This window comes from Boleophthalmus pectinirostris, unplaced genomic scaffold (assembly GCF_026225935.1).
Source record: "Boleophthalmus pectinirostris isolate CB_2022bp ecotype Guang Dong unplaced genomic scaffold, ASM2622593v1 HiC_scaffold_19, whole genome shotgun sequence".
NCBI classification, from domain to species: domain Eukaryota; kingdom Metazoa; phylum Chordata; class Actinopteri; order Gobiiformes; family Gobiidae; genus Boleophthalmus; species Boleophthalmus pectinirostris.
The window spans coordinates 2,586,066-2,613,876 of record NW_026571140.1 but is presented as its reverse complement, the minus strand read 5'-3'; the positions used below and the strand labels follow the sequence as shown (position 1 = coordinate 2,613,876).

General features: G+C 40.2%; 1 protein-coding gene across 1 annotated transcript in view; it reads right to left on the bottom strand.

Moving 5' to 3' along the window:
* Window positions 1-27,811, bottom strand: part of LOC110172376 (A disintegrin and metalloproteinase with thrombospondin motifs 7) — a 197,634-nt gene that overhangs the window by 82,802 nt on the left and 87,021 nt on the right. Inside the window, exons 9-10 of the mRNA XM_055154811.1 lie at window positions 27,127-27,270; window positions 10,544-10,688 (exon numbers count right to left, since the gene is read on the bottom strand). Coding sequence (XP_055010786.1) covers window positions 10,544-10,688; window positions 27,127-27,270 — 289 coding nt within the window. The remainder of the gene's footprint in view (window positions 1-10,543; window positions 10,689-27,126; window positions 27,271-27,811) is intronic.

The following is a 27,811-nucleotide window of genomic DNA, read 5'->3' as shown; positions in this document are numbered from 1 at the left end:
TATTTTTTAAATCCCATACTCTTGATCTGCAGCTGTCCATTGGCTCCCATTGGGTACCACAGTTTTCTAACTCAGAAGTCATCAGATTTGTTTCTTTTATTAAGTCGTTTTAAATCAATATTTCATTTTAAAATGTTCAAAATCAGAGTCTTCCTTTGTAATTCTGACCATGTCAGAGATCTCTAAGCTGAACTGGTCTGTGTCTAAATGTATTTGGAAAGGTCATATGTCCAAAAATTCACAAAAGAAAAAAGTAACAAGGCCCCTGATAATGTTTAGTTGTTGAAAGGACACATTCTTGAGCAGAAACTTTCACTCAACAGTTGTGACAAAACGTCTCCACACAATAGAATGTCAGAGCTGTTCTCTAACCAAACAGTGAGTGGACAGAGTCACACAGACTCTCACAGTCGCCTACAGCAGACACATTGTCCAAAATCTGTTCAGCTGCTTATGGAACATGGAGCATTTCCATTTGTTCTGAAAGTTTGTTTTTATCTTTAATAACACTGACGACTGTTTAAAGACGAGCTGTTTGGATTCTTTGAACATATTTAGATCAGCATGTTACCTTTCATTGTTCTGAAAATGACAAAAATAAAGTATTAACATGTTTTATAAGTTTCACTCTCTCCCCTCCCTTTGCTCTCTGCACTAAGTCACTCCCCCTTCAGAGCGCTATCACAACACAATCAGTGAGCATCCCACTAATGAAACTACTGAAACAAACATTAGTTTGTCGTGTTGCTGTGTACAACTTTGTATGACGCTTTTGTATATTTATGGAGAATGGTTGTGTGGGACCTGGAGCCCAGGAGAGATCACTAAAATAGTCAAACATGCACGAACAAGGACAACGTTATAACAAGGCAGAACACTAAAAATGGATTTTGCATAATACATGAAAGAAATATAAATAAATAAATACATGATAGCTGCTTCATTTTGGTCGTGTTCATTGCTCTGACAAAGAAAGAAAAACATTCTTACTCTGAGTGGGCTTGCTTCTCCACAAACCTGACTCTTACTGGTCTTCTCCTACATGTCTCCATGGAAATATAGTTCCACTGTCTATAATATTCCACAGTATGACATAAAAACTTATCTGTCTCCGTGGAGAATGTTCCTAAATGTGATTTAAACTTTCTATTTCCCTGGAATCATGCATCTCTGGATCAATCTGATCCCAGACTTGTCTTGTGTTTTCTCTTGTGTTTTCATTCATGTTAAGACAAAGATTTGAATTTCTCTTTATGAGCTGAAGGTTCTTAATTTGATCTGTACTTATATGTCTGTCCCTCCTCCTCCTCCTCCTCCTCCTCCTCCTCTCTGTGTCACAGGCGTCAGAACAGTGTGTGCTCGTGTGTGTGTGTGTGTGTGCCCCATCAAAGGCAAACCTACACAAAATTGTTTGTGCTGCGTTTGTGCTTCATTTGTGCTGTTTTGTGCTGCTTTAGTTTTACAGATATTATTATTCTTTTATAGGTCACAGTGGGGTCAGCCAACCCCCCCAGATGCTCTAAAATGGCCCAAGATGGGGTCAATCATTTGTGCTGCGTTTGTGCTGTGTTGTGCTGCAAAAAGTTTTGTTTGTGTGATTATGGTATTAGCAGTTTTATTTTTGGCCAAAGATTAGTATTAGTCTTTAGTAACTTACTTTTGATTCATATTTTCTATAATAATACAGACTTTTCCACAGCCTGAGATTGTTTCTCTTCACTAGTTTTGTGGAGTTTTGCTAAAGCCGCCGCCGTCAGCTGAGTGGAAATGACCTCATATCACTTCCGCAAAAAATAATAATTTTAGAAGTAAACTCACAACACAAACATCACAAACAAAATACAAAGGTTTCGTATATTTTTCTGCTGTTTTGAGACTGTATCATTGTGAGGAACTGGATGACGTCATCAGAACAAAAATAAAACTGTTAATATCTTAAGAACCAGAATCACACAAATGAAACGTTTTGCAGCACAAACGAAGCACAACTGACATCTTTGTTGACCATTTTGTGCGTTTTAGAGCATTCTGAAGCTTTCGGGGGCTCGCTAACCCCAATTGACCTCCAAAAGAATCATTCATATCTCCAAAACTAAAGCAGCACAAACTAAACTTTTTGCAGCACAAACGAAACACAAATGATTGACGTAGTTTTTGTGTAGGTTTATGTTTGATGTGGGCCAAGTTCACACAGGTTATGAGCTTGTGTGTGCTCGAGTGTGTGTTCGTGTGTGTTTGTGTATGTGTGCTCGAGTGTGTGTTCGTGTGTGTTTGTGTATGTGTGCTCGTGTGTGTGTTCGTGTGTGTATGCTTGTGTGTGTGTTAGTGTGTGTGTATGTTCTCGTGTGTGGTCCTGTGCATTAGTCTGCTCCTGTTTCCACACTGACATCACATGCTCCATATATATGTGCCATGGCTCATAACCTTTACACAATCAAACCAGTCTCACACACACACACACACACACACACACACACCTCTCCAGCTACAGCCTCAGGCAACTGTGAGCTTTCAAAGTTTCCCAAACTGTCATGGTATGAGTTTTATTAGTAGTTTTCAGATTGTAGAATGTGATGATGTTATACTCGCAGATGTGGGCCAAGAGCCATTTTCCCTTTTGTATACATTGTACTTTGTCACGAAATCTCTAAAAGGTAAAAGAACAAATGTTGAACTGGGAAATTAGCAATATTAATTTTAGCTGCCCCCCATCTGTATTAAATAATACTAACCTACAGAAAGCTCTGGTGTCATCTGAAACCCAACAAAATGAGGAACTTGAATTATTTCCGAATCAGAATCAATTTTATCGAGGTTCTGCAGATGGCGTCGCAAACTTTGGAACTTTACTAGAGATTGGCAAAGGTACATAAGTGTTAATGTGATGATGTGTAAAAGCTTCAAACGTGAAATCAAAACTATGAAAGAGCTGCAACAGTTTAATAACAAATATAAAAGTCCACAAGCCTGCTAAATATTTACTTTGTGCCTGACATCTACAACAAGAAAATCAAGTCAACAGTAGCAGAAAATGTGTGACCAGTTAAACCACAGAGACACTGCACACTCACACTCTGATACACACTCTCATCAGACACAGAGGAACTGAAAAAACAAAGAAACACATGTGTGTGTTGAGCTGTCCACAGTCCTGTCTCAGTGTCTCAGTCACAATGTTCACGGGCACTTTTCAAATAAAATGATGTCTGTGCAGAATAGGGAGGTCCATTTTTTTATTGTTTTGTTTTAGATCAGGGATGTCAAACTCAAATTCACAGAGGCCAAAATTAAAAACTGGGACTAAGTCGTGGGCCAAACTAAATATCTGCATGTTTTAAACCTTTTCTTATTAAAATAAATGTTTAATGACAGTTTTGCTTAAACACTACATCCAGAAGAAGCATAATATAAAATAATGAGAATATTTTAAATAAATAATGTCTCTAGAGTCGATCTGTAGCCGGTGTGCAGCTCTAATACAGATTTGATAAGGTCTCATAGGCCAAATACAATTATATCGTGGGCCAAATTTAGCTCACGGGCCTGAGTTTGACATGTCTGTTTTAGATTCTCTAGATTGCAAACCTGCATTTGGATCCATATCTGGCCAAAATATCTGGGTCCAAATTTTATGCAAATGAATGAATATTTAGAGGAGCTCAAGACACTTAGGGCCTAAACTAGAACATAGAACCAAATAAATAAGGCCTATTTGAATAATTTGTCATTTTATTCTGCAAACACAAACTGAAACAAAATGAAATGGCTCTGGTGAAAGGAAGGTTTGAGCAGCAATCAAGTGTGCACCCCTGACTGTTTGACTGTTGCGATGGTGATGTGAGGAAAACTCGGGGACAGAGGTAAACGACCGGGTAAGTGAAACGTCAGTATGAGTGTACATGTGCATGTATATCAGCACCATGACTTTCCAGTGCTGGCTGAAGGGATTACTCCATCACACTGCTAAAATAAAAGTCAGTCTAACTTGAGTACCAGAGCTTCAGACAGAACAGTGCTGACAGTTAGCTCCCCAGGACCATTAATGACATCAGCTACAGAGTATCAAGTGCCATCGTCAGTGACCAACATTCAAAAGTAGTAAATTTAAGTTTTACCGGTGCAATGACACCACTTGTGTTCAGATGGCACATACAAAAGTCCCACGGCTTTTACTGAAAAATAAATCGACTGAAATAAGAGCATGTTTTTTCTTATGTTGCTTGTGTTTGTTGCAGTAAAACATGCTCTGTCTCTTCTGTGGCCTGGAGCAGGGCCTTAGTGTCCATGGAAATGTTGTTCTTTTGGCTATAATCCTCCACATGATGGTTATTTCCAGGGAACAGCCCATTCTACACATGATGTCACAGCCTTACACAAACAAACCGCACATGGCGTTCTGCATTTCAATTCTGTAAACCAGAAAGTGCAGGAAAAACAAGTGAATGTGACAGGATGTTAGAAGTGGAAATGAGGACGTCGTTTTGACAGGAGACTGGCTTTCCTTCAGCATGTTTGTCTAAAGGGTATCCCATAATGTTTTGTGATGTGATGTCAAAGTCTGTTTTTAGCAAAGGAGAAGCTCTTTAATGCAGGTGATGTGCCACCCCCAGAAAGCTCCACACTGTAGCTTTAAAAAGACTGGGGGCTCAAGAAGTGACTGGAGGAGCCTCAGGCACAACCATGAATCCAGTAAATCAAGTAATTTTATTACAAAAAAGTTGGATTATTATGTATTGCCGTGATAATTTGTTTATTTTTTATAAGTAGTTAAAACTAAATGAAACTGAAATGCACAGAGTGAAGCTTCTCTCTGCACGGACACTGCTCTGTGTTTCTGTACTCACCCACTGCACAGAACATTTCCTCAGTGTCTATTCAGTCACACGAGGAGCAGCTGCAGCTTTCACCCCGACAGTATATTCTCAAAAACCATGAGGGAAAACTTGCTACTTGGATGGTCTTTTTTAATGATTAAAGAAAAACAGGAGCGTGTCAGTGCAGGTCTGCTACAGTCTCCTACTGCAGCAGGAGGATGTCCAGCTGCAGCTGAGAGACGACAACAGAGCCGCTCCTGTCACAGTCAGTGGGATTCAGGTGGAGGATCTGTTTTTATTGTCTGATTTCCTATGTTCTTTCATAAACCTTGAATGTCTCGCCGGCTGCTTCAGTTCAATGTGTCGTTTTAAGTTTACTGTTGATGTGACTGAAGTGTGATTTTCTTTTTGAAAGCAAAGTTTGCACCTAAATGTGAGGTTCTGCCCTTCCTCAGCGACCTTGTCATAGAAGTTCTTTTAAATGTTCAGATGTAGAATCCTTGTTGCTGCTGCTACAGTCGCCTCCTGCTGCTTTTTCGTTTTGTCTTGTTTGGATGATGCATGCGGCGATGCGACGCTGGTGGCTCGTGTTGTTGTCAGATTGAATGTTTTTCTGCTAAATATTGCGGGCTCTTCACAGTGTGTTTAGCCACGTTTTAACCTGGAACAGTAAAGAAATCTGGCACCGTATTGAATCAAGTTAAACAGAAAACAGAAGCACATTCCGTTCACAGGCACCAGAATGAACACACTCACAGCTCGTTCATCAGTCAGCACACATGCAAGGAAGCCTGTCCTCTCCAAGATGTCTGCTCCGAGTCACACACACACTGAGGCTATCCACAACCCAACCTCATGTGTCAGACACCACACACACACACACACACACACACACCACACAGACAACACACACACAGCCCACAGCCAATCCATAGATGCCATTAAAAACACCTGGAAATCCATAAAAGAAAGGTGAGGCTGGAGACCGTGGTCCAAAGTTCAGCTTATTGCTTCGAAAATGATTAAGCTGCAAAACAAATAGTCAGCCAATCTTCATGGTCCACACTTAAGCAGGGGGCACTATTACAGCTCCCCGGTTCAGTTCTGAGTGCTTTCAAAGGCAGCCCTGCTTTCACCATCCACAATTAGTAAGCCAGTGTAATTATGTTTATATAAGGGCTGAAGAGTGGCTCATTTCTGTAGATGAGGAGGTACAGTTCTCAGTAGGTTCATGTCATGACAGGAAGAGTATCTCCAACCTGCCATGACCTCTATTTGCCATTATATTGTCTAAAAATAACCTTAGTAATTGGGAGCTGACGTCAGTGACAAAGTCGTCAGTAATAGATGCATCAAGAATTTCAGACTTCCAGACTTCAATTCACACTGGGAAGGATTTTCCAAAAAAGTGAGCATCAAACCTCCATATTTGTTTTCCCAGTGGGATGTGTCTATTGACAAAGTCGACCTTTTCAAGTCTTTTGAACCATATCACTTTTGTTTCTGGTTCTGATATTGTCATATTTTAGTTTTGGGATTTGGACATCGTAATTGTGTGGTTGTTGGATCTTAACAGCGGAAAATAGCTCGAGAAATTTGTTTGCGAACTCCATAAATGCAAAAGGGAATCAGATGTGTGTGATTGCAAACCTCTGTTCAAACTGTTTCACTTCCCAATGGAATTGAAAAATAGTGAAAGGTGAAGGCGATGGGCAGGATTGATCCACAGGAAGAACCAAAAAGGAAATATTTGACTGACTAAATCATTCTGAGTTTGCAGGCAACATTTTGTATGTGGAGCGCCATGGAGCGCAGTGTTCGTTCACACTAATCTGATTGAAAACGGCTCCAGAGATGGAACGATCTGGTGCCACCAGCTCCCACAAATTCATCTGAGTACAAATCTGATCCGGCACTGTGTGGACACCTGAAAACACTGATACTCTGATGTAGGTCTGTGCACCGCGAAGTAAACCACCGCCAAAACGCTAAGAGGCTAGACAGGGCAGCCACAGGGTCTTAAAAGTCTTAAAAAGGTCTTAAATTAAATTTTCCTAAATTAAGTTAAATTAAATTATGTTGTCTAAGTTTTATTTTTTTCACAAAGAGCTTACATTTCATTAGCCTAGTTTTTGTAAACTCAACCAGGCTGCAGTGCAATGTTAAATGGAGGGAGGAAAAAACAACAACAACGTGAAATCATGTAATGTAAATAAACATCTAATTTGGAGTATGTGCAAACAATACTTAGTTTGTCTTGTTAGAAGGTTATTAACGATTTTTTGGCCATTTTCCAAGCAATGCATACGACTATAAATGAGTTCTGAATGAGAGTTTATAATGAAAGTATTTTTTGTTATTGAAAGCAGTGAGTAATGGTCATTATTACAATTGGATCAGGTGTTTTTCGTCCACATAATGGGTGTGATGTTGGTCTTAATTTTCATTTAAGTGGTCTTAAAAAGGTCTTAAATTTGGGGTAATCAAACCTGGGGATACCCTGCTAGAGTATATGTCCACTCATACACATGCGGTCTGTGTGTACGACCTGCAGACGTATAATCTCTGAAAAGTTTAACATAAGCCATCTCCAACAAGATAGAAGCACAGAACAATCCACTGAGTCATGTCCTTTAGTCTGACAGAAGTTGAACCGCATCAGCGCACAAGAAGCGAGCTGTTTTTTGAGCTCTAAGTTTATGCAAATGAGCCATGTGGTTTAAGTTCTGTTTCTGTAAAATGTAAACGCTCAAAGCTGTGTGGATGGGGAAGGCTTGCGGACATAGAAACGACGTGTCTGGACGCAGATCGTTTCTGATACGGTGATACACGGATTTATTTCAGTTTAAATGTCGTCTAAGTCACAAGTGAAACTATAAATGCAAACTTGCTGTTCATTCGCTGCTTTTCTTTCTTGGAATTCTGTCATTGTTTAACAGGGTTTGGCATTAGAAGTAGTCTTTACTTCAGCCTAAACCCTTTCGGTCATGATCCATGGCTTTGGAGTCTATGTTTTGTTTTGTTTTGTTCTGTAGTGCTGCAAAATGACCAAATAAAACTACTACTACTCTGTGCTATGTGGGAAAGAGACTCAATTAAACACTCTAAACACTCTCCTCCCTCACAGTGGGATCATAAACACGACTAATGAGCTAATAAATGTTTAAATTAGGACTTTATAATGATTATGGTTTCCTACCTGCAGGTCTGAGGACATGTTTGTTTCATTCAAAGTTTACGTCACATGTCTGCACTTTTGTGGTTTACTTATAGGACTTTGTTTCTGTGAGCAACATCGTAATCTAAAAAGTAAAGCTGCAACTGTTAGTAAGAATAATCGTGACTGGTCAAACATTAAAATAATCGATAATCGCAGTCATTATCTCGACAAACTAGTGATCTGATGTGAACGAGTCCGCTCTTTTAAACAGTTCCTGAACAGTTGGAATCAGAACTGAATCTTTTTCTTTTTCATTTGTATTCATTTTTATACTTATGAACATGAAGCAACACGAGAATCAGCACAGACGCAGAGCAGGCCACACCAGTGAGAGATTAGTGCACAAAAAACAGATTTGGCATCAACGGTTTCTTAATTCTTAATTTTGTGGTGCAACATTTCATTGAGATCATGCATCATTTCAAAGAGTAAACACACTCCACTCTCAGTCTGAATCATTTGAAGCACATCTGAGCCTCTCTCTGATTAGTTTGTTGTTAAATGTTAAAATCTCACACTGGCTTCTGTCATATAAATAAATATGAAACGAGCCAGTTTTTTGAACAGCTCTTTGAAATGAGCAAATCCAAATGATTAAGTACTAACTAAAGTTTCAAAAGACATAAAAATACCTTTAAGTTACTGTAACAAATATAATATCTATTATAGTCAGAGTCTGAACTTTTTTCACAGAGGGCCACATCATTTGGAGCAGAGGGCCACAGATGGGGGACCATCATTCTGATAGCTGCATTTTATCCAGGTTTAACTGAACTGCCGTGCCTATTATCCAGTCTTTCTCAAATAGTAAGGAGCACGTGTGACCTCTCTGTATTTTGTCAAATGTGCTGCACGTTCTCTGCTCTCAACTTCTTGCTGTAGGAGGGTAACTAGCTCACTGACATCGCACTCCTGTCCAACTTTTATTTTGCGAGCAAACTCAAGAGCAAGATCATGAGGAACCATTTGCAGCAGTATGAGGCACAGCAGACCTCCATAGCTGTCTGACAGCACACCAAGTGATTCTAAGCCTCTTATTTGCACTTCAACATCATTAAAAAGTTGTCTCAAAGCAACAACATCTGAGGATCTTTTGACTGGGCTTAAATCTAGTAACTTAGACATATGTGCACTCACAATTAGATTTTCTACCAAATTTTGTTTAAGAATGGTAACTGCAGTCTCATAGTTTGGATCAGTTACCTTCAGCCCTGCAATGGCAGCAGCTCCAGTGAGATATGAGTTCAGGTAAGTGAACTTTTCAGTTTTGCTCAGATCTGGACTTTGGTGAATAGCATTTTCATACTGGTCCCAAAACTCCTGCCACATGCACACTTCTCTGTTGTATTTGTTTATGGAGAGCTTTGGTAGTTTTACTGAGGGTCTATGAGCTTTTTCAGTGAAAATGTGCTGAATATCATCAACAATCATCCTGCTTTGTGAATGCGACTTCAGTAAACCAGCAAGCTCTGTTAGGATCATATAAGGTGTGTACCAAACAGCAGAGGAGCTGACACTGCTGCAGCATTAGACATTAGACATGGTTTCTATCATACTGGATGACACAAGTGCCACGAATTATAACACGGACATCATCTTTAAAGAGGAGGAGGACGTGGGAGCGGACCTCCATATGACGCAGGTGAGCACAGCACGGAATATGGACAGACACATGCTGCGTGTGTCCCGGGAGTCGCTTTTGAGACGTGACTAAAACGTTTGCTCTCGTCTGTACGCGACTGAAGGCGAGGGGGGATTTGTCCACATTTGGTAGTGGTTCCGTGGAGTGGAGGGACGCGAAATGTTTTCTTCTCACTAGGGGGGCGTCACAGAAAATAATTGAGAAGCACTGCATTAATAAGGCTCAGAACATTCATTTTGGGTTTGTATTAAACGATAAATGGTCACAGTTTTATATGATGCTTTTCATGTTCAAGGCCTTTACATGAAGGAACCATTCACTCATACATTTACACACCAGTGTACACAGACCAGTGTACGGTCTGGATTAAGTGTCTTGCCTGAGAACACAATGACAGCATTCATCTGCGGGAGCTGGAATTGCACTGCCAACCTGTGGGGCAATGGACAAGCTGCTGTTGCCCTGTTACAGTGCAGTATGACGCTATTACGTTTAGAGTGGTAGAATTACTTACATTTACTGTAAAAGATTGCTTAAATCAGTTGGGCCATTCTAGTGGACAAATATAGAACATAAATAAATAAAAAAATATATAAAATGAAAACAAACCTCTGACTAGTTGACTACTAAAATAATGGTTTGATGCAGCCTTACTAAAACTTGGTCTTGTAGACCTAGATGGGTTTCATCATAATCTACTATTTGAATTCTTAGGGAACATTTAGCACCTTTATGATAGATTAAAAAACAAACAATCAAAACACCAACAACATACAGAAACTCTAAATTATAGACTATAAAAACAGCAAAACATAGAAGTGCAAAAAGTTGCTACAGACGATTAAAGAAAATCCAAATGTTCCTTACGTCCATGTCCGGACACAGAGCCGAGCCGGAGCCGTACTGCAGGCGGCACTGGTGGGGGGCGCTGTAGAGCACTCCGGGCAGCAGGGAGCCCACCTCCAGAAGGTTCTGACCAGGAGGATCGTCCAGACACCAGCCCCAGCCACGACTGTCAACACAACACACAACACACACCCGGGTTAGATGTACACACACTAGTATCAAAACTAGACACTGATTCAAGTAGTCATACTGCAAAAGTCACATGCACAGGACAGAGCAGAACCTTTCCTGAAGAGTTTTAGAAGATCTCGAGCTGTATCAGAACAAGTATAAGAGCACATAGACTATATACTGCTATCACTCAACTAAAAACATGATATTGAACTATTGGAACTGTGTCCATAATGATTGGGACCCATTAAGCCCCTACATATATGCTGTTATTTGCTGCCTTAACATGCCAACATCTTTATTACATCGTTGCCCCCCCTTGACAATTGGCCACCAAATACCCGGGTATTTCTCATTACCTTTGTTACAAAATTACTTGTGCTTTCTTCTTCTTGATGATCAACTGAAAATCATTTTTGAAGTGTGCTGTGTAATCTAAGGGATTATGTATTGTTGACTAAACCCCAATTTATACAGAACAGTGTTATTTATCTGTTGTGTTATGAATGGTTTGTTGTCAGTATACTTGGATTCAATATGCAAATGTTTTGGGAGATCTTGCTTGTGTTTTTAACTATCACGTGTCTTGGGTCGCAACTAGGGCTGGGTATCATTAAGAAGTTGCCGATATGATACATATCTCGATACACAGGCCATGATACGATACATATCTGTATATATCACTGTATATCATATACAGTCACCTTTTGATTCGATACAATATCTTTTAAATCCAATCAATATGGTTTAATAAAAAATCAAGGCTAAATCATGGCTGTGACAGTAAAAGTCTTTGTTAAACCATTTCTTGTGCAAAGTTCATATGAAACACAAACATTTTAATCATCGAAACAGAGAAAATGTCAAATGTGTTGCATATACGAGTTTCCTTTCTCTAAACAAGCAACAAAACTGTGCACTGTAACAAAATTATTTTGTTAAATATAGAAAAAATACTCTTTGCGATATATCGATACAGCAGTCCAAGATATTGATACTGTATGATCATATTAAACAATACGATATATCAATATTTCTATATTTTTGCACACCCCTAGTCGCAACCCCTATAAATGGTCACATCTGCTGCTTACACAATCAGCCCTGATCAAGACTAAGGAGTCGAAAGGCGTTGGCGTGACTATTAATGAATTCACCGCGAATCAGAGTGCCTCTGCCATCCTTTTTTCTGCTTTACGAGAATCTAAGCCCCCAGGTTTGATGATAACCTGTATGTGTAAGTTTTCTGATCCAGTGTAGTGCTCCAATTTTGTTATTTTTAAAATGTGATATTGTAGGCCTAGATGGGTTGCATTGTGATGGGAGTTTCAGATCAGATTTTTGTATCAACTCTAAACACTAAAACACACACATCAAGAATATGACCAACACAACACACAATACACACATGTCAGTATCACCATCAAAGACCTTCAACTGGTTAAAATATTCTATAACACTGTAGAAATCAGGGCAATCCTGTGTGATGTCACCAACTACCTGAAACTGGCAGTGGCCGCTGGAGCCAAGTCACACACATTTTTAGACACGCTTTTGTCCAGAAAGTGACAAATGACCTAGTTTTCACTAAAATTACCAAAAACAGGAACAGTAGATAATGCAATTAAAACACTATCAGCTTTGCAAAAAAAAATTTTTTATAGCACAGTTTCCAACAGTAATGAAATGATAAAATAAACACTCAGATTTAATCATACTAGTCTTAAACCAAGAAAACCAAAAATAAAATAAGAGCAAAAAGAAGAATATAAAAGAATATACAATGAATTAAAATAAAATAAAAGACACAGAGGAGCACACAACTCGCAGTGTTAAAAGCCAGAGAATAAAAGTGAATCTTAAAACTCTCCACTGTGGGGCTGTTGGGACATGGGGGGCAGAGTGTTCCAGAGTTTGGGGCAGGTCACAGAGAAGATCCTGTCCCCCGTGATTTTAAGGATGTAAATCTGGATGAGGTTCGAGACATAACGTGAGGCCAGAACATTCAAAGCTTTAAAAACAAAGAATAAAATCTTAAAATCAATTCTAAAATGAACAGGAAGACAGTGCAAAGAGAATTTGGGTAATGTGTTCTCTTCTTTTTGTTCCTGTCAAAAGTCGAGCCACAGAGTTTTGGATTAACTGTGGTCGGTAAAGTGCATTTTGTTAGATGCAGGAAAAAAGTGTTACAGTCCTCCAGGTGTGATGATGCACGACTTGTTCAAAAAGTTTAAAAGATAAAAAAGTTTTGACTTTTGATAAAAGCCACACATGATATAAACTTCTCTTAAAACACCACTGATCTGTTTGTCAAAATTAAAATCACTGTCTAAGGTGACGCCAAGGTTGCTGACTGTTGGTTTAGTGTTTAGTTCTACTTTAAGAAGCTGCACAAGCTCTGATTCATGATTTATCTGCAAGAGATGGGGTTTAGGGAGTGACCATTCAGACCAGAGAGAGACATTTTACGTTTGAAAAAAAAAAAAACAGGATTTGAAACTGGCAACCCAAATGAGAGAATCATGTAGGGCTCATTTTGCTTTTGATTAAATAATCATCTTGAGGAGCAATATTTTTTGTAATTAAGAGTAAATCAGCAGAACATTTGTGCAGTAAAAGCTGTATTCGATGTGTTATAAAATCTTTCATAGTGTGGTCCCTTTAAATGACGACACAGTACAACTAAAAACAGTAATGACTTTGAGTTCAAAACTATAATTTTCGCTTGTCACTCTTGAGTCTGGCCCCTCCCCGGTCACTGTCTCTGCTCTGGACAGGCCCTCTTTGTGCGTCTGGCCCCAGGCTGCCGCTCCATAAGTGATTCTGTAGGTGTGACATCATGAAGAATGTGAGAGGTCACGCTGGACAGACTGGAGATGTTATCAGACAACACAGACTGGACGTGCTGTTACACATGATGACCACGCAGACTGTTACACACGATGACCACGCAGACCGTTACACACGATGACCACGCAGACTGTTAACACGATGACCACGCAGACCGTTACACATGATGACCACGCAGACCGTTACACACGATGACCACGCAGACCGTTACACACGATGACCACGCAGACCGTTACACACGATGACACGCAGACCGTTACACACGATGACCACGCAGACCGTTACACACGATGACCACGCAGACCGTTACACACGATGACCACGCAGACCGTTACACACGATGACCACGCAGACCGTTACACACGATGACCACGCAGACTGTTACACATGATGACCACGCAGACCGTTACACACGATGACCACGCAGACCGTTACACACGATGACCACGCAGACCGTTACACACGATGACCACGCAGACCGTTACACACGATGACCACGCAGACTGGACGTGCTGTTACAGATGTTTTAGTTCAGCGCTGTCAGACATTCAGGGTGCTCTGGGGAGTCACAGGGCTGTGTTACTTCGCCTCTTCTTTTGACTTTGGATGACTGTGTGCAGGAGCAGGCAGGTAAACAACTATATACTTAAATTTTGGATGATACGGCTATTCTTATTTACTCAACAAAAGCACAGATGTCAGCGTCTATAAGACAAAAACTGATGAAGTGCTGCACTGGTGTGAGGAATACAGCCGTGTCTTAAATGTGGAAAAGACAAATGAGATTATTTTTGAGCCACAGCCTCGTTCATATCAGGGGGGGGACATAGAGCAGGTGACATGCTAAAAGTACTCAGGTGTACTTTGACTCTCAGCTCCAGTGGTGCCAGCATGTACAATCTGTCTGCTCAAGAATCAGGCAGTGTCACTTTTTTCTAAAACGGCTTAGGTTACATGGAGTGGATAAAAATGTAATGCTGATATTTTACAGAGCATGTCTGGAGTCTATTTTACATTATGGTCAGCATAGTTTGGTAACCTGCCGGTCAAACTTAAATCACACATTTTGACCTGGACTAAAAAAGCAGGTCAAATCATGGGTGTGGCCCCTAGTTCACTTCAGCCAAGATTTTAAGAGACTGTTATGAAGCTCAGCAGGAAGGAGTCCAGACCCAGCCCATGTTCTTTTGTGTCATTATCTGCTAAACTCTGAGAGCACAGTTAAAAATAAAAGTAAATTATGACAAGTAACAATGCAGGCACGTCTTGCATACACACTTAGAGAGTGTGTCGTTATTAATAGAATATAAGACTGTGAAGGGCGCGCCTGTAGAGTGACTTAAAGGTTTTGTTGGTGCATCACTCGTGCTCATACTCGGTGGATGTTTGTGTGGTGCTGATGTTGCTGTGTTGTCTTGTCTTTGTGTTAAAGTATGTGACGCCCTGTTAAGACTATAAAGGATGATCTTATTTTATGAGCACACAGGCTGGACATGAGGAGACAGCACGTCTCACTTTATTCAGTGGCTCGTTTAGTGGAGGAGTTATATTTAATTACTGTGGATAAATTGTTGAGTGTCTTCTCAGAATATGTGGTAATGAAAGAGAAAACAGGAGCACAGTTCTTCCTGGAAGCCATCTTTGATGGTGCTCCTTTGCTCTGGTCTGGTACAGTCCGGTCTGGTCCGGGGGCGCTCATGGGGAACAGTTTAATTGGTGCCGGTCAATGGTCAACAGTGTGAAGTCACATCAGATTCATGTCTTGTGTTGGTGCTGAACAATCAGCCTCTTGTCACACAGAGATGTTCAGCTCATGTGTCAAAACCAACAACCAACAGTCTGAAGCTCTGGCAGCAGCAGCTCAGCTCTGTCTGATGATTGAGCTCAGATGTAGATGGAGATTAAATAAATAGCCACATGTTTGTCAACAAATGTCAATTCAGTCACAAATGTCATTTCAGCATTTTGCTCATTAGGATGGACCATTAACAAAAGTTTCTAATTTTGCAGATATTCAAACAGCAATTATGGTTGTATCAGAAACAGAAGATCAAGTTCCACCACTTAAAAGGTCCGATATTACAGAAAACTAACTTTTGTGAGTGTTAAGCCAGGCTAGAATGTTCTCTCATCAAAAACACTCCTGAAGTTGTGTTTTGTTTCATTCACACATGTTTGAAGCATCATTTATTATTAGTCTATCTACATCTCCAAAGCACAAAATGTTCCACTTTGTGATGTCATAATGCAGCAGTTTTCCAGTGAACAGCTCCTTTTACCTTTGGTTCACTGGAGATTTGCAATTCCAGGTCTGACATTATCCAAATGATTCTAGTGAAGATGTATGGAGTTTAAAAACACACTGGAGCACTTCCTGTATTACCACATGACATCACAGTGTGGAACAATGTTTTTATTTGAGAGACGAAGGCTTAATATACAGCGTTAAACATGTGTATGAAACAACACAAGAGTGGGTGTGTTTGTGAGGAAACAGCATTAGAACATAAATGAGTAAATAGTGTAATGTGTGAACTTTAACAGTTTCATTAGAGGAACGTGTCAAACATAGACTCTATATAGTTAGTTAGTTTATTTAATTAGACAGGGCAGACTCATTGATTGTATATTATTAACCTTAGCTATCAGCTATTCTTCCTGGAGACCTATGTGACTAACATAACATAACTAATGCTCTAGCCGCCGTGTTCCAAATAGGAACTTCGGTTCCTTCTGACCCTGACTCCCTTTGACTTCCTTTGGAATATTGTGGCTCTTCTCTCTGTACCTGCAGCAGTGATCCTCATCATTTTGGTCTTTAAATGTTCGTCTTAACCCGCGACACATGATCCTGGTGTTTTTTCCACTATTTTGTCTGTTCGAAAAATCCTATTTATAATATAGAGTTGTAAGTGTTAGCCTCATGAGCTTCATTTGAGTGAAGCTGAACACTGAGGGTGATGTCACATTCACTCAGTCCACACACGGCTACAGTCTGTGATACTACCTCTCAAGATCAACCTTCAGGTTTGAGGAGAACATCCTGCCATTTTGTCTTTATTTATTTATTTAAAAAAAGACAGAACAAAGGGCAGTGCATGTCCATAGAACATCCAGCCCTCATAGGCTCATTTGCAGACCTGGCTCACAGCTGATGTGGACAACATGCAGCTCAGTATAAAAGTGCCCCAGCACAATGTAATCCAAGTTAGACTGCCAAAGTCTATAATCAGGATGGCACAATCTGTCCAGCAGATTGTAATTAAGCATGAGGCATACTACAATCATATTCAAATGTGTTATTTTGTCAATATGCAATGTTTCTGTGAGATGTGGGGTTTGTTTTACTCATAAGTCGACTCAAACACACAGACTGATGACCTGAAACTTGTCTGTGACTTGTGTTTCTCAGGGCAGTATCTGGTGACTTGACCTGATGTTCAGACAAACATGGACTTACATAAATTTCACTTATCCACAAAGGAAATGTCGAGAAACAAGGACACAGATCGACTACTTCTGTGTATCTGTTTTTAAATGATGGTTAACGATGGTTCATTTAAATCTATGAGAATTCACAGCAAGGCCCAGCACGAGCCATCAAATATATGAAATGTAGACATGAAAACCTCTGGTAAATGGAACTAGATAATTTGACTCTGCACTGGGAGATTTATGAACTTGACTTGAACTTGACTAAGACTCGACCTATGAGTTGTGGTCTGACTCAAACAATGACCTGGACTTAAAAAATATGTGACTTGACTGGCGACAGCTACATTCAGAGATGAACACAAAAGATGGAGCTAAGGTTAGAAGAGCTGACCTGAAAATGCACCATGTACAGAACCGTCCAAAGGCAAACAACTCTCTTTGCTATTCTGCTATCCCTGCTTGTTGTCATGGTGATGTTCGGGAAAACTTGCAATACAAAACACTTCTGAACTTTTGTTGGTATGAAACAAACCCAAGACTTACTTTTTATTACTGTTTTGGCTAAAATATTCTTGTGTACTTTTTACTGTACTTTCACCTAAACTGTTTTCCTAACCCAGCCATAAAGGCACAGTATGTAACTTTCTGAAGGATTTCCAGAAAATATTTTATTGAGCTCACTATAAGGAGGGTTCAAATAGTGCCCAAGAGAGATCACTAGATTACTCAAACATGCATGGATCTAAAACTTCTTCATGTTGTCTTTGGTTAAGAAGCAGCCCTTTCTCCAGCTGACATACATTTGTACTTTAAGAGTACTGTAAGAGCACAGGTTACATACTGTTGCTTTAATCTGTTACCATGGTAATATCTAACCTCAGTGAGCCTGTGTGGATGGGTTCTGTGACTTTGTGAATGGCAGTCATTTGCGCTCCTGTCCCTCTGCGTCTGTTCGAGGGACGTGGCTTCATCTTTTATCTTTATGAATGGACTTGTTTGTGCATTGAGCAGAACAATCGTAGCACCTCCAGCTCCTCACACTCTCACGCTGCACGAGCACGATTGGTGGGTTTCACATTCTACAGTGTGATGATGTCACACTCCCAGATGGGGGCAAGGACCAGATTTCCCTTCTGATTACATTGTACTTTATCATAAAATATCCAGAAGGTAAATTCACAAATGTTGAACCTGATATTTTCAATGACTATATGTTTCGGACTATAAGTTGCACATTTTTCATGGTTTGGATGGTCCAGCAACTTATATATTCAAATATATCATTTCACATGTTTATTATTTTCACAAGAGGGCGCTCTAGGTTTGTGTGTCAGTATCTGTTGCTCCTGTTACTGTACCACTGTCACTTCACTCTACTGCACATGTCTCCTGCAGAAAGAACCTCTGTCCTGCTGCAAGTCGTGAAATCTGCAGTTGAAAACTGAGCAGCAGAAAGAAAGTTTGGAGTGAGTGAGATAAACTTGTAAGGGACTGGAGAAAAGCAGAGGATACTCCAACTGCAACGAAGAAAAAAAAAAAAAAAAAAGCTCACTGCAGGTTAAAAGTTAGATTTAGCTTGAGTTGGTGGAGTTGCTCAGAAGTGACACAGAGGATGAAGAATTGAATGGATTTAGTGATTTGGAGTGAGATGGAGAGTTTGGTAAACTTGTTCTGTTCTGTTGTTTATGTTATAATTATCTGAAGAACTGTTCATGTGTGACGTTAATAGTTTGTTGTTCTCTGTTTTGTTGTTATTACTAGAACTTGACTTTACACAGGAAATGCCTCTGATTTTATCAAAAAAATTTCCCACCAAAAATGTGATTTATAATCCAGTGTGATTTATATATGTTTTGTTCTTCTTCATTATGCATTTTTTGGCTGGTGCGACTTATACTCCAGAGCGACTTAAGGTTGTTTTGCATTTTAACAATATTAATTTCAGCTGCTCCCCCATGTGTACTAATCAATATTGGCCTATAAATGCAGTGATGTCAGCTGAAACCCTTCAAGGGTAGGAGACACAATAGTTGCCATGGTTACTGCCCTGTTTCTGAGGGTGTGATGTGTTGTGCTAATTGATCTGCTGCATACATTATCATACTTGACTCTATTCTCCCTGGTTCTTTGTGACGTCAGAGCTGCTTGAGAAATAGTTTTTCAGTTTATCAGAGCATCACTCCAAGACACACACAAACACACTCTTCCAACATAAACAGCTATGGCTCACAGACAGCGGCACATATCTGTGTAATTACTGCAATTAGATAAAGAACATGTATTACGCTAAATAACATTTTTATAAGCTTTTAACAATGTTATTATGGGTTTCCCAGAAAAAAAATAAATAAAAAATTGCACAGTTGATGTCTGAGTCCTGTTGTATTACAATGCATTTACAGAATGAATGCTCTTCTCTTGTGATGTCATGTGGTAATACAGGATGTGCTCCACTGTATTTTTAAACTCTGTACACCTTCACTAGAATCATTTGGCTCATTTTCAGACAGGAATTTGCCAGTCTCTACTGAACTGAACTGAACTGAAGTGGAAGTAAAAGGTGTTATCTTAAAAACTACCGCGTCATGACATCACAAGGTGGAACAGAGCATTTTGAGCTTTGGGAATATAGACAGACTAATAATAAAAGATTAATTAAACATGTGAGAATGAAACAAAACACAACTGGAACACGGCTTAAAACTCACAAGAGTCAATGTTGTGTAATATAGGATTTTCCAAGACACTGTACCTAATTTTTATCCAATCACAAAGCAGAATGAGCCTCATGAGTTAGTTTCAAATCCAGTGTGTGTAAACTTCAAATGTGTCTCTTTGATCTGAATGGTCACTACTTAAACCCCAGCACCTGCAGATAAATCATGAATCAGAATCTTTTCTTTTTTTTTTTTTTTTTTTCAAATGCAAACTACAATAGAGGTGTGGTTTGAATGTCCCAAATCCCAACAGCACATCTGGAGACATCTGTATTCAGGTTTACTCCTCCAGTGGGTCACATCTGTTGTGTTGTGTGACGTGGTGTAGTCCGGGACAGGAGCGCTCTCACATGTCTTGAGGTAAAGACCATTTAAATGTGTTTGTTTCGTGCACTCGGATTTCTCTGGGCATGTAGTCGTAGTGACTGAGGTGCGGCAGTGTCATTAGTGGGATGTGCACTGATTGTGTTGTGAGAGTGCTCTGAAGGGGGAGGGACTTAGAATGGAGAACAAAGAAATGAGGGACTTGCAGCATAAAAAAAAAAAATCTTTCTAAAAATCTTTCTCAGCAATTCTATAATTTTCAAAACATTAAAAGGCAAAATTGTGCTTTAAATATGCTAGAGGTTAGATTTAAATACCCCATAGAACTAAAACCCCAACTTTTCATGTTTTTGATCATATAATAAATTATTTGTATCATGGGGCCTGAGTTTTATGTCTGGTCGCCCGCAGTGACATAAATAAGGGCCCACACAAACCAGTAGCTCTCATGTGTGATTGGTGCCCCGGCCTCAGCCTCGTGTCACTCACTTACAATAGGCTCTAGTAGCCGCTCTCCCACTCAATGGATTCCAGATGGATTCCTGCGGTGGAGAAACTAGGGCACATGCACATGCACAGCAGATCAGATGTTTCACACATGTTCTGAGAAAGGCCAAACCAGTGCGTGTGTGTGTGTATGTGTGTGTATGTGTGTGTGTAGACGGAAGTCAGCATGTGAGCTAACACATGTGTATGCTGCTAATGAGTGGATTCACACATAGAACACAGGATCTGGACACTCACACTTGAGATAATATGAGGCTAACAAAATACAGTGATTTCCGGACTATAAGCTGTAAATTTTTTCTCACACTTTGAACCCTGCGACTTATAAAACGATGCGGTAAATATATGGACGGATTCTTTGTTTGGCACATTGTCCATTCACATATACGGTCTATAGTTTGGCAACACATACATACAACATACACCGCAGCCTGAGTGCAGAAAACACCACTGTCTGTGCGGTTTAACACTTTAAGGTTGTATTTTAGGATGTTTTTTTTTTACTTTCAAATTGTCAGTGAAAGTTCAAAATACCATTACAGAGATGCAGCTGCCTTGTAATTATGATGACCAAAAAAAAAATGAATGAAAATCTATCAACTGTGGATGTAGTGAGGCCAGATAAACATCAGCCAATAGAAAACGAGGCTCTCTCTTTATCTATTGGCTGTTAGGTTGTCAATCAAACTCTTTCTAGTGTAACTGACGCAGGCACACAGGAGTTATGTGGTTTATGCGGCGGTTCTTAGAAGCTTTTTCAAACTGTCGCTTCCTAGCAGTTCGCACAAAGTTTGTTGCGATGGCGGACGAGAATCCACGACCAGTTCACCACAAAAGAAAGTCAGTTTTTGAGGTCGCTGAAAGAAGAAGAGAAGAAGAGAAGGGGACAAGGAGCACAGACAAACTGAGGTCTTGGGGATTCCTTCCAGCGATGGACTGAAGCAGACGAAGGGGCTAAAAACTGACGTGTCAGTCGCTAAAATATTATTATTATTATCTAGAGTATTATTATTATTGTCTAGAGTAAAGAGGCGGGAGGAGGTGATTCTAATGAGGGAGCTGTGGAGGAGGAAGCACAACATTTGACAAAGGACTGTCACTGTATTTTACTTCCCTTAAAAAAATCCTCTATACAACCTTTTATCGTTGTGTGATACAATAAATTTAAAGTAAGTTAGTCTTTATTTATATAGTGCTTTATACAGACATTTCTGTCACAAAGATGCTTTACAGAGCATTATTCAGCATTATTCATTCACTCTATACCTGGTGATGGTGAACTACTATTGTTGCCACAGCTGCCCTGAGACAGAGTGACAGAAGCGCAGCTGCCATGTCAATCGGCGCCATCACCTCCGACCACCAGCATCACTCACACACACACCACTTTCATACCAGGCAATGTGGGTGAAGTGTCTTGCAGGACACAACGGTAGTTTTTACGACTGGCGCCCTCTTGTGGCACCTGGAATTCCCAGTGTCTCTCATCCAAGTCCTAACCAGACCCGACCCTGCTGAGCTTCTGAGATCTGACGGGATCAGGCTTCTAATTTGCTAAATGAACATTAGTGAGTGGGATACGTTAATGATCCGTGTGCGTTAAATGCAGGTGAGCGCATAAATAACGAAAAGAAATGTCTCAAACTTCAGTTACTGGACATCCACTCACACCTGATCGATCCTACAAGACACATGAAACAGACAGGATAGTGGCTCTTTCTGCAGGAGACATGCACAGTAGACCGTGGTGAGAGACGAGGGTTGAGGCTGAGGAAGATGCTCGTTTGATTGTGTTCTGAACAGTTATTATTTTGTGGAAAATACACAAAGAAATACAGATGACGCAGCTTTTCAGTTAAAGATGATTGATGTGGTTGTGGAAGAAGTAAACAGAACTGCTGCATGTGAACTCAGCATCAGTGAGTCGATGGTGAGATTTTGGCGACGGCAGTGTGACGAACTGACTCAACGCAAAAAGAAGACAAAAGCTTTCAGAGTTGATAAAAGCGGACGGCCTGAACTTGAAAACATTCTTGAAGACGTGGACACTTGCGGCTTATATCCAGGTGCGGCTGATATATGCACATGTTTTTCTTTCTTTTAAAATGTAGTTGATGCAGCGTGTAGTCAGATGTGCTCAATAGTCCGGGAATTACGGTAATCATTACAGCAGGGAGAGAGCCTGCCCACTGAACTGTCCACGTCTTCACAGCTTTGTAACCCTGGCATGGTGGGCGGGTTTGTTGACTCCAGCGCCCACGTGGCTGCAGGATCCGGATGGTGCTTGCCTACGTTGGGTTAACTCCACCCCCCTCTCTTCCTGCAAGTCCAGTCGTAATAATTGCAGTTTGTTTTGACCATGTGCTGATGTGGCGGAGGTGTTTTTTTGTGTATTGGTCCCAGATTATGCTCCCAGAGAACCCCCCAAGTCATACTGTATTCGATTCCTTTGTATGTCTAGTATATAAATAAAATAAAAGACATTCTGATCTGATTCTGATGATCAAATCAAAGCAAGTGCCTCAATATGATGTCACAGAGATAAAGGAGCAGTCAGTTGACTGTGTGGACTCATAGAAGTATCTTGGAGCACTCACTGATTAAAATTTGATGATAATTGTCCTGTTGTGTGTAAAAGAGGCACCAGCGCCTTCACTGTCTGAGAAAGTTTTCCTTTTACCATGTAGACAGAACCATGATGACACTGTTTTAGAAAACATTTATGGAATCAGTTTGAACATTTTCATTGGTCTCATGGTTTGAGCATTTCAGCTAAAAACAAGAACTCCCTGATTCAGTTGGTTAAATGGGTGAGTAAGGTGATTGTCCATCCTCAGAGCCGCCTGGACTCTCTGGACTCAAGACACTTACAGAGAATGTCCCAGAGTATTTTAAAAGACGTGCAACATCCATTAAACTCAGAGTTTCTGCTGCTTCCCTCTGGTCAGACACTTTTAGTCCCAAGATCTAGAACAAATCGTTTTAAAAGAAGCTTTGTTTCGGCTGCTATTGTACTTATGAATAAAGTGTAATCTGTTTATCTAAAGCAGGGATGTCCAAACTTTTTTTATTTTTTTTTTATTAGGGATCACATATCTAAACACAGATGAAGCAGAGGGCCAATCGAGGGCCATAGACTGGTGCTCAATACAGTGAATAATTGAAATATGTGCAGGTTTAAACACGTTAGAATGAGCCATCAGACTTTATTCATGCTAAGATCCTTAAAACCACACACTAAATATTAGATATTAGTTTTATTAAGGTAGATTTAAAAAAACAAATCAAAAACAAAACTTGCAGTAATAAGTATATTTTTAATTGATGCAAGGTAATTTGGGCCAGTTCACCTGGAAGCTTGAGGGCCAAGAAAAAATTGTCTGAGGGCCGCATTTGGCCCACGGGCCATAATTTGGACATGCCTGATCTAAAGATTGTGTGTTTTTAACATATTTAATATTTATTGTGTATTTTAGCCAAGCATGATGGATGAATTTAACAAATTGTTTATGGAACAAAACATAGCTCTGTAACACTGTAACACTTTATTTTGTAATTGTGTTTTTATACATGTTTTTTACACATAATGTGGATGAGTGAAATGTGAAATGTGGAGTCTGCCTCTCAAATCTGCGAAACAAATTTACCTACGGGTATGAATAAAGCAACCTAACACAACCTAACCTAAAAAAAATGCCTGCTGTGTGTCCTGACCTGTGCACAGACTCCAGCAATGCTACGTGCAGAGAGGAAAGGTTTTACGAGCCCCGATCACACCGCGATCACACCACTATCAGTCTGAACCTTCTGCTTGGTGTGGCTTGGCCGTGGTGCTGCTCTGAGCGCTCGAACCTGATCTCTTCTGAATGTGCACGGAAGGAAAAGTGAATTCTGCCATGTGCACAAAGCTTTTTGTTCAGCTCACAGAATTCAATTTTCTTTAGTGATGGAAGTACCTTGATGACCGAGGGATTACACACACATCTACAGACCTGCTGGAATGTTCTAGCACACAGGGCCAGCTCTGTGTACAGGCGGACTGAACAGCGGCCCCACGGTCACTCGTAATAAAACAGTACTTCTCAGAGTAGTTTTCATTCCCCATTCTTCATTCACATCTTCCATATTTGCGAAACAAACGAGCAGCTGAGGTTGGACCAAACCACATTACAGTTGTTTGATCCCTTTATGGTCCGGTCTAGACTTTTCTGCAGTCTAAACGTCTAGCTGGAGTCTAGGTGGTCAGGAGATACATGGGTTAGAATGTTGATATAATTCCAATACAACTTCAGTAGGTGTTAGGCCTCAGTTAATATTAAAGGTTGTTTTAGTACATGTGTCCTCACCTGGATTTTTTTCTTAATGTTGCTGTTAAACTTCCCGTTTTACCCCCTAATGAAGTGTTATACATGTTTTTGTTTTCAGTACAACCTGTTATTTCACAATCTGCTGCTGGAGTTGTGTCATATGGCTGTAATAAAAGCTACAGAACCAGAAATACAAATGAAAAAAAAAAGGAAAATAAATAAATAAATATAATCACACTCTTTCATACAAAACACACAGCAAACATGTATAAACAACTTTTTGGACATAAAAAAGAAAATGCTTAATTTACGGCCTTAGCTACAAAAGTGCAAAATATCAAGTGCGTAAGTAAACTCAAAAATATCCTTATTGCCTCAAAACAAAACAAAACAAAAATACAATGGCCCCATAACTTTCCTGGTGCCAGTCATGGAAACAAGTCGTGTACAGCAAGGGATGCACAATTACACAGACCAAGATGCGTAATTTTCCATTTATTTGAGAAATATCTGCACCTAGAGCTTTTTTTTTCAATTGTTATAAACACAGATGCTCAGAGCATCAACCATTTTGACTCACTACACTCTTTGGCAAAGTTTGGCCCAATCAAAATGGACGGAGCGCATGAGTTTGGCGGAAAAAAAGTTCCTATTGGACACTTGTTTTCCCTACGTCATCACACAGTGTGTCGTCGGATAATGCAGGAAATATTCTCTGAAAGCCGCTTTTGTCCGCCTTTCAAAGGGAAAAAATAAGTTTCTATCTTTCATGATTGGAAAGTAATGCGTGGTTATTGTTACGACCCAGCTCGTTTGGGGTGAGGGAAGTAACAAAAATAAAACCAAGATGTAAAATGGAATAAATTAAGTAATGTTTAATTAACAGGAATGTAAAGGTAAATTAACAAAACACTAAAAAATATACAGACAACAACCTAAACTAAGAAACAGAACAACAGAATAAACAGAGTTTTGTGCCAGAAAAGGGCTCACGCAGGCTTACACAAAAACGAGTGGTAAAACTTAGGGACACACACTAAACTAAAACACAAGTTCCCCAAATTAAACCACATAAACCCACAAACAGAATCGAGTGACCAAATCAAAAAAGGCACAAAACAGAATGAGACTAAACTACATACACAAAACCAAAATGGCATACTGGCCACCAAGGCCAGCAGCCCCAAACAGGTGCTGGCAATCTCCTTAAATAGGGGGAGGTGGCTGCAGGTGAGGTGGGCGTCGACTTGCCCCACCAATCACAGACCAGGACTCCTGCAGCAGGAATTAGGAGAACTTCGCAAAAATCACACAGCAAATTAAACCTAAGGCCTGGGGCCGTAACAGTTATATAAAACATATTCCTGTTTATCGTATATAAACAGGAAGAGATTTATGCAACTGCTTTCTTTATGTTGCACACAATGGATGATTTGAGTGGATGTTATTCAGAGTCAGAGCAAGGCTGCGTTCTTTCAAGCAGGTGAAGCTATTTACATTTTCATTCTTATCATGTCCTATTATTTATGTGTGTGTGTGTAGCACAGTATAGTTGTAGTGTGTGTGTTTGTGTGTGTGTGGTACTGTATAGTTGTAGTGTGTGTGTGTGTGTGTGTGTGTGTGTAGCACAGTATAGTTGTAGTGTGTGTGTTTGTGTGTGTGTGTGGTGCTGTATAGTTGTAGTGTGTGTGTGTGTGTGTGTGTGTGTGTAGCACAGTATAGTTGTAGTGTGTGTGTTTGTGTGTGTGTGTGGTGTATGTATAGTTGTAGTGTGTGTGTGTGTGTGTGTGTGTGTGTAGCACAGTATAGTTGTAGTGTGTGTGGTGTGTTGTGTGTGTGGTGTGTGGTGCTGTATAGTTGTAGTGTGTGTGTGTGTGTGTGTGTGTGGTGCTGTATAGTTGTAGTGTGTGTGTGTGTGTGTGTGTGTGTAGCAAAGTATAGTTGTAGTGTGTGTGTTTGTGTATGTGTGGTACTGCATAGTTGTAGTGTGTGTGCTTGTGTGTGTGTGGTACTGTATAGTCGGGGTGTGTGTGCTTGTGTGTGTGTGTGTGTGTGTGGTGCTGTATAGTTGTAGCGTATGTGCCCGTGTGTGTGTTTTACTGTATAGTTGGGGTGTGTGTGTTTGTGTGTGTGTGTGGTACTGTATAGTTGTAGTGTGTGTGTGTGTGTGTGTGCGTGTGTGTGTGTGTGTGTGTGTGTGTGTGTGTGTGCTGTGTGTGTGTGTGTGTGTGTGTGTGTGTGTGTGTGTGCGTGTGTGTGTGTGTGTGTGTGTGTGTGTGTGTGTGGTACTGACTCGAGGAAGCGTGTGATGTAGTCCCGGCTGCAGGGGGACCACTTGGGCACCGAGGTCCCGTAGAGGAGTTGAGGGGACATGACAAAGGGCCTCTTCCCCACAGGCTCACAGTCGTTGCCGCTGCCGTCGTGTTGGATTCCAAAGCTGCAGCAGCAAACACAGAGTGAAGTTAGTGTTTGTGTCTGAGCTACAGTTCTAATCTATGAAACATGCACCAATCACTTGAAATATAACTTCAAGAACAGAAATGAGTAGAAAACAACTATAACATTGTTAAAAGCTCTGAAAAGTCCATTTTGCAGAACAGCTCTGCTTTTAAAGTTCAGTATATAACTTTTTGGAGGTGGCATGTCAAATACAAAGTTAAAAGACATATACATTTGAAGCTACACTGTGGAAAAGTGCTGTTATTTTAGCTTTTTTTTTTTTTTTTTTACATCCTCTGTCTTTAATGTAAACTTCATTTTCCACCAGAGTAGAGATGAGCCTGGTTCACACCTGTCCCCTCATCAAATCTGAACAATCAGTGAATAAAAGACAGAAACGTCTGGTGCATTTCAAACAAGTGTGATGCCCTGTGCACATACACACACACATACACGCATATGCATACACATACACACATACACAGACACACACATACACACAGACACACATACGCATTCACATACACATATACATACAT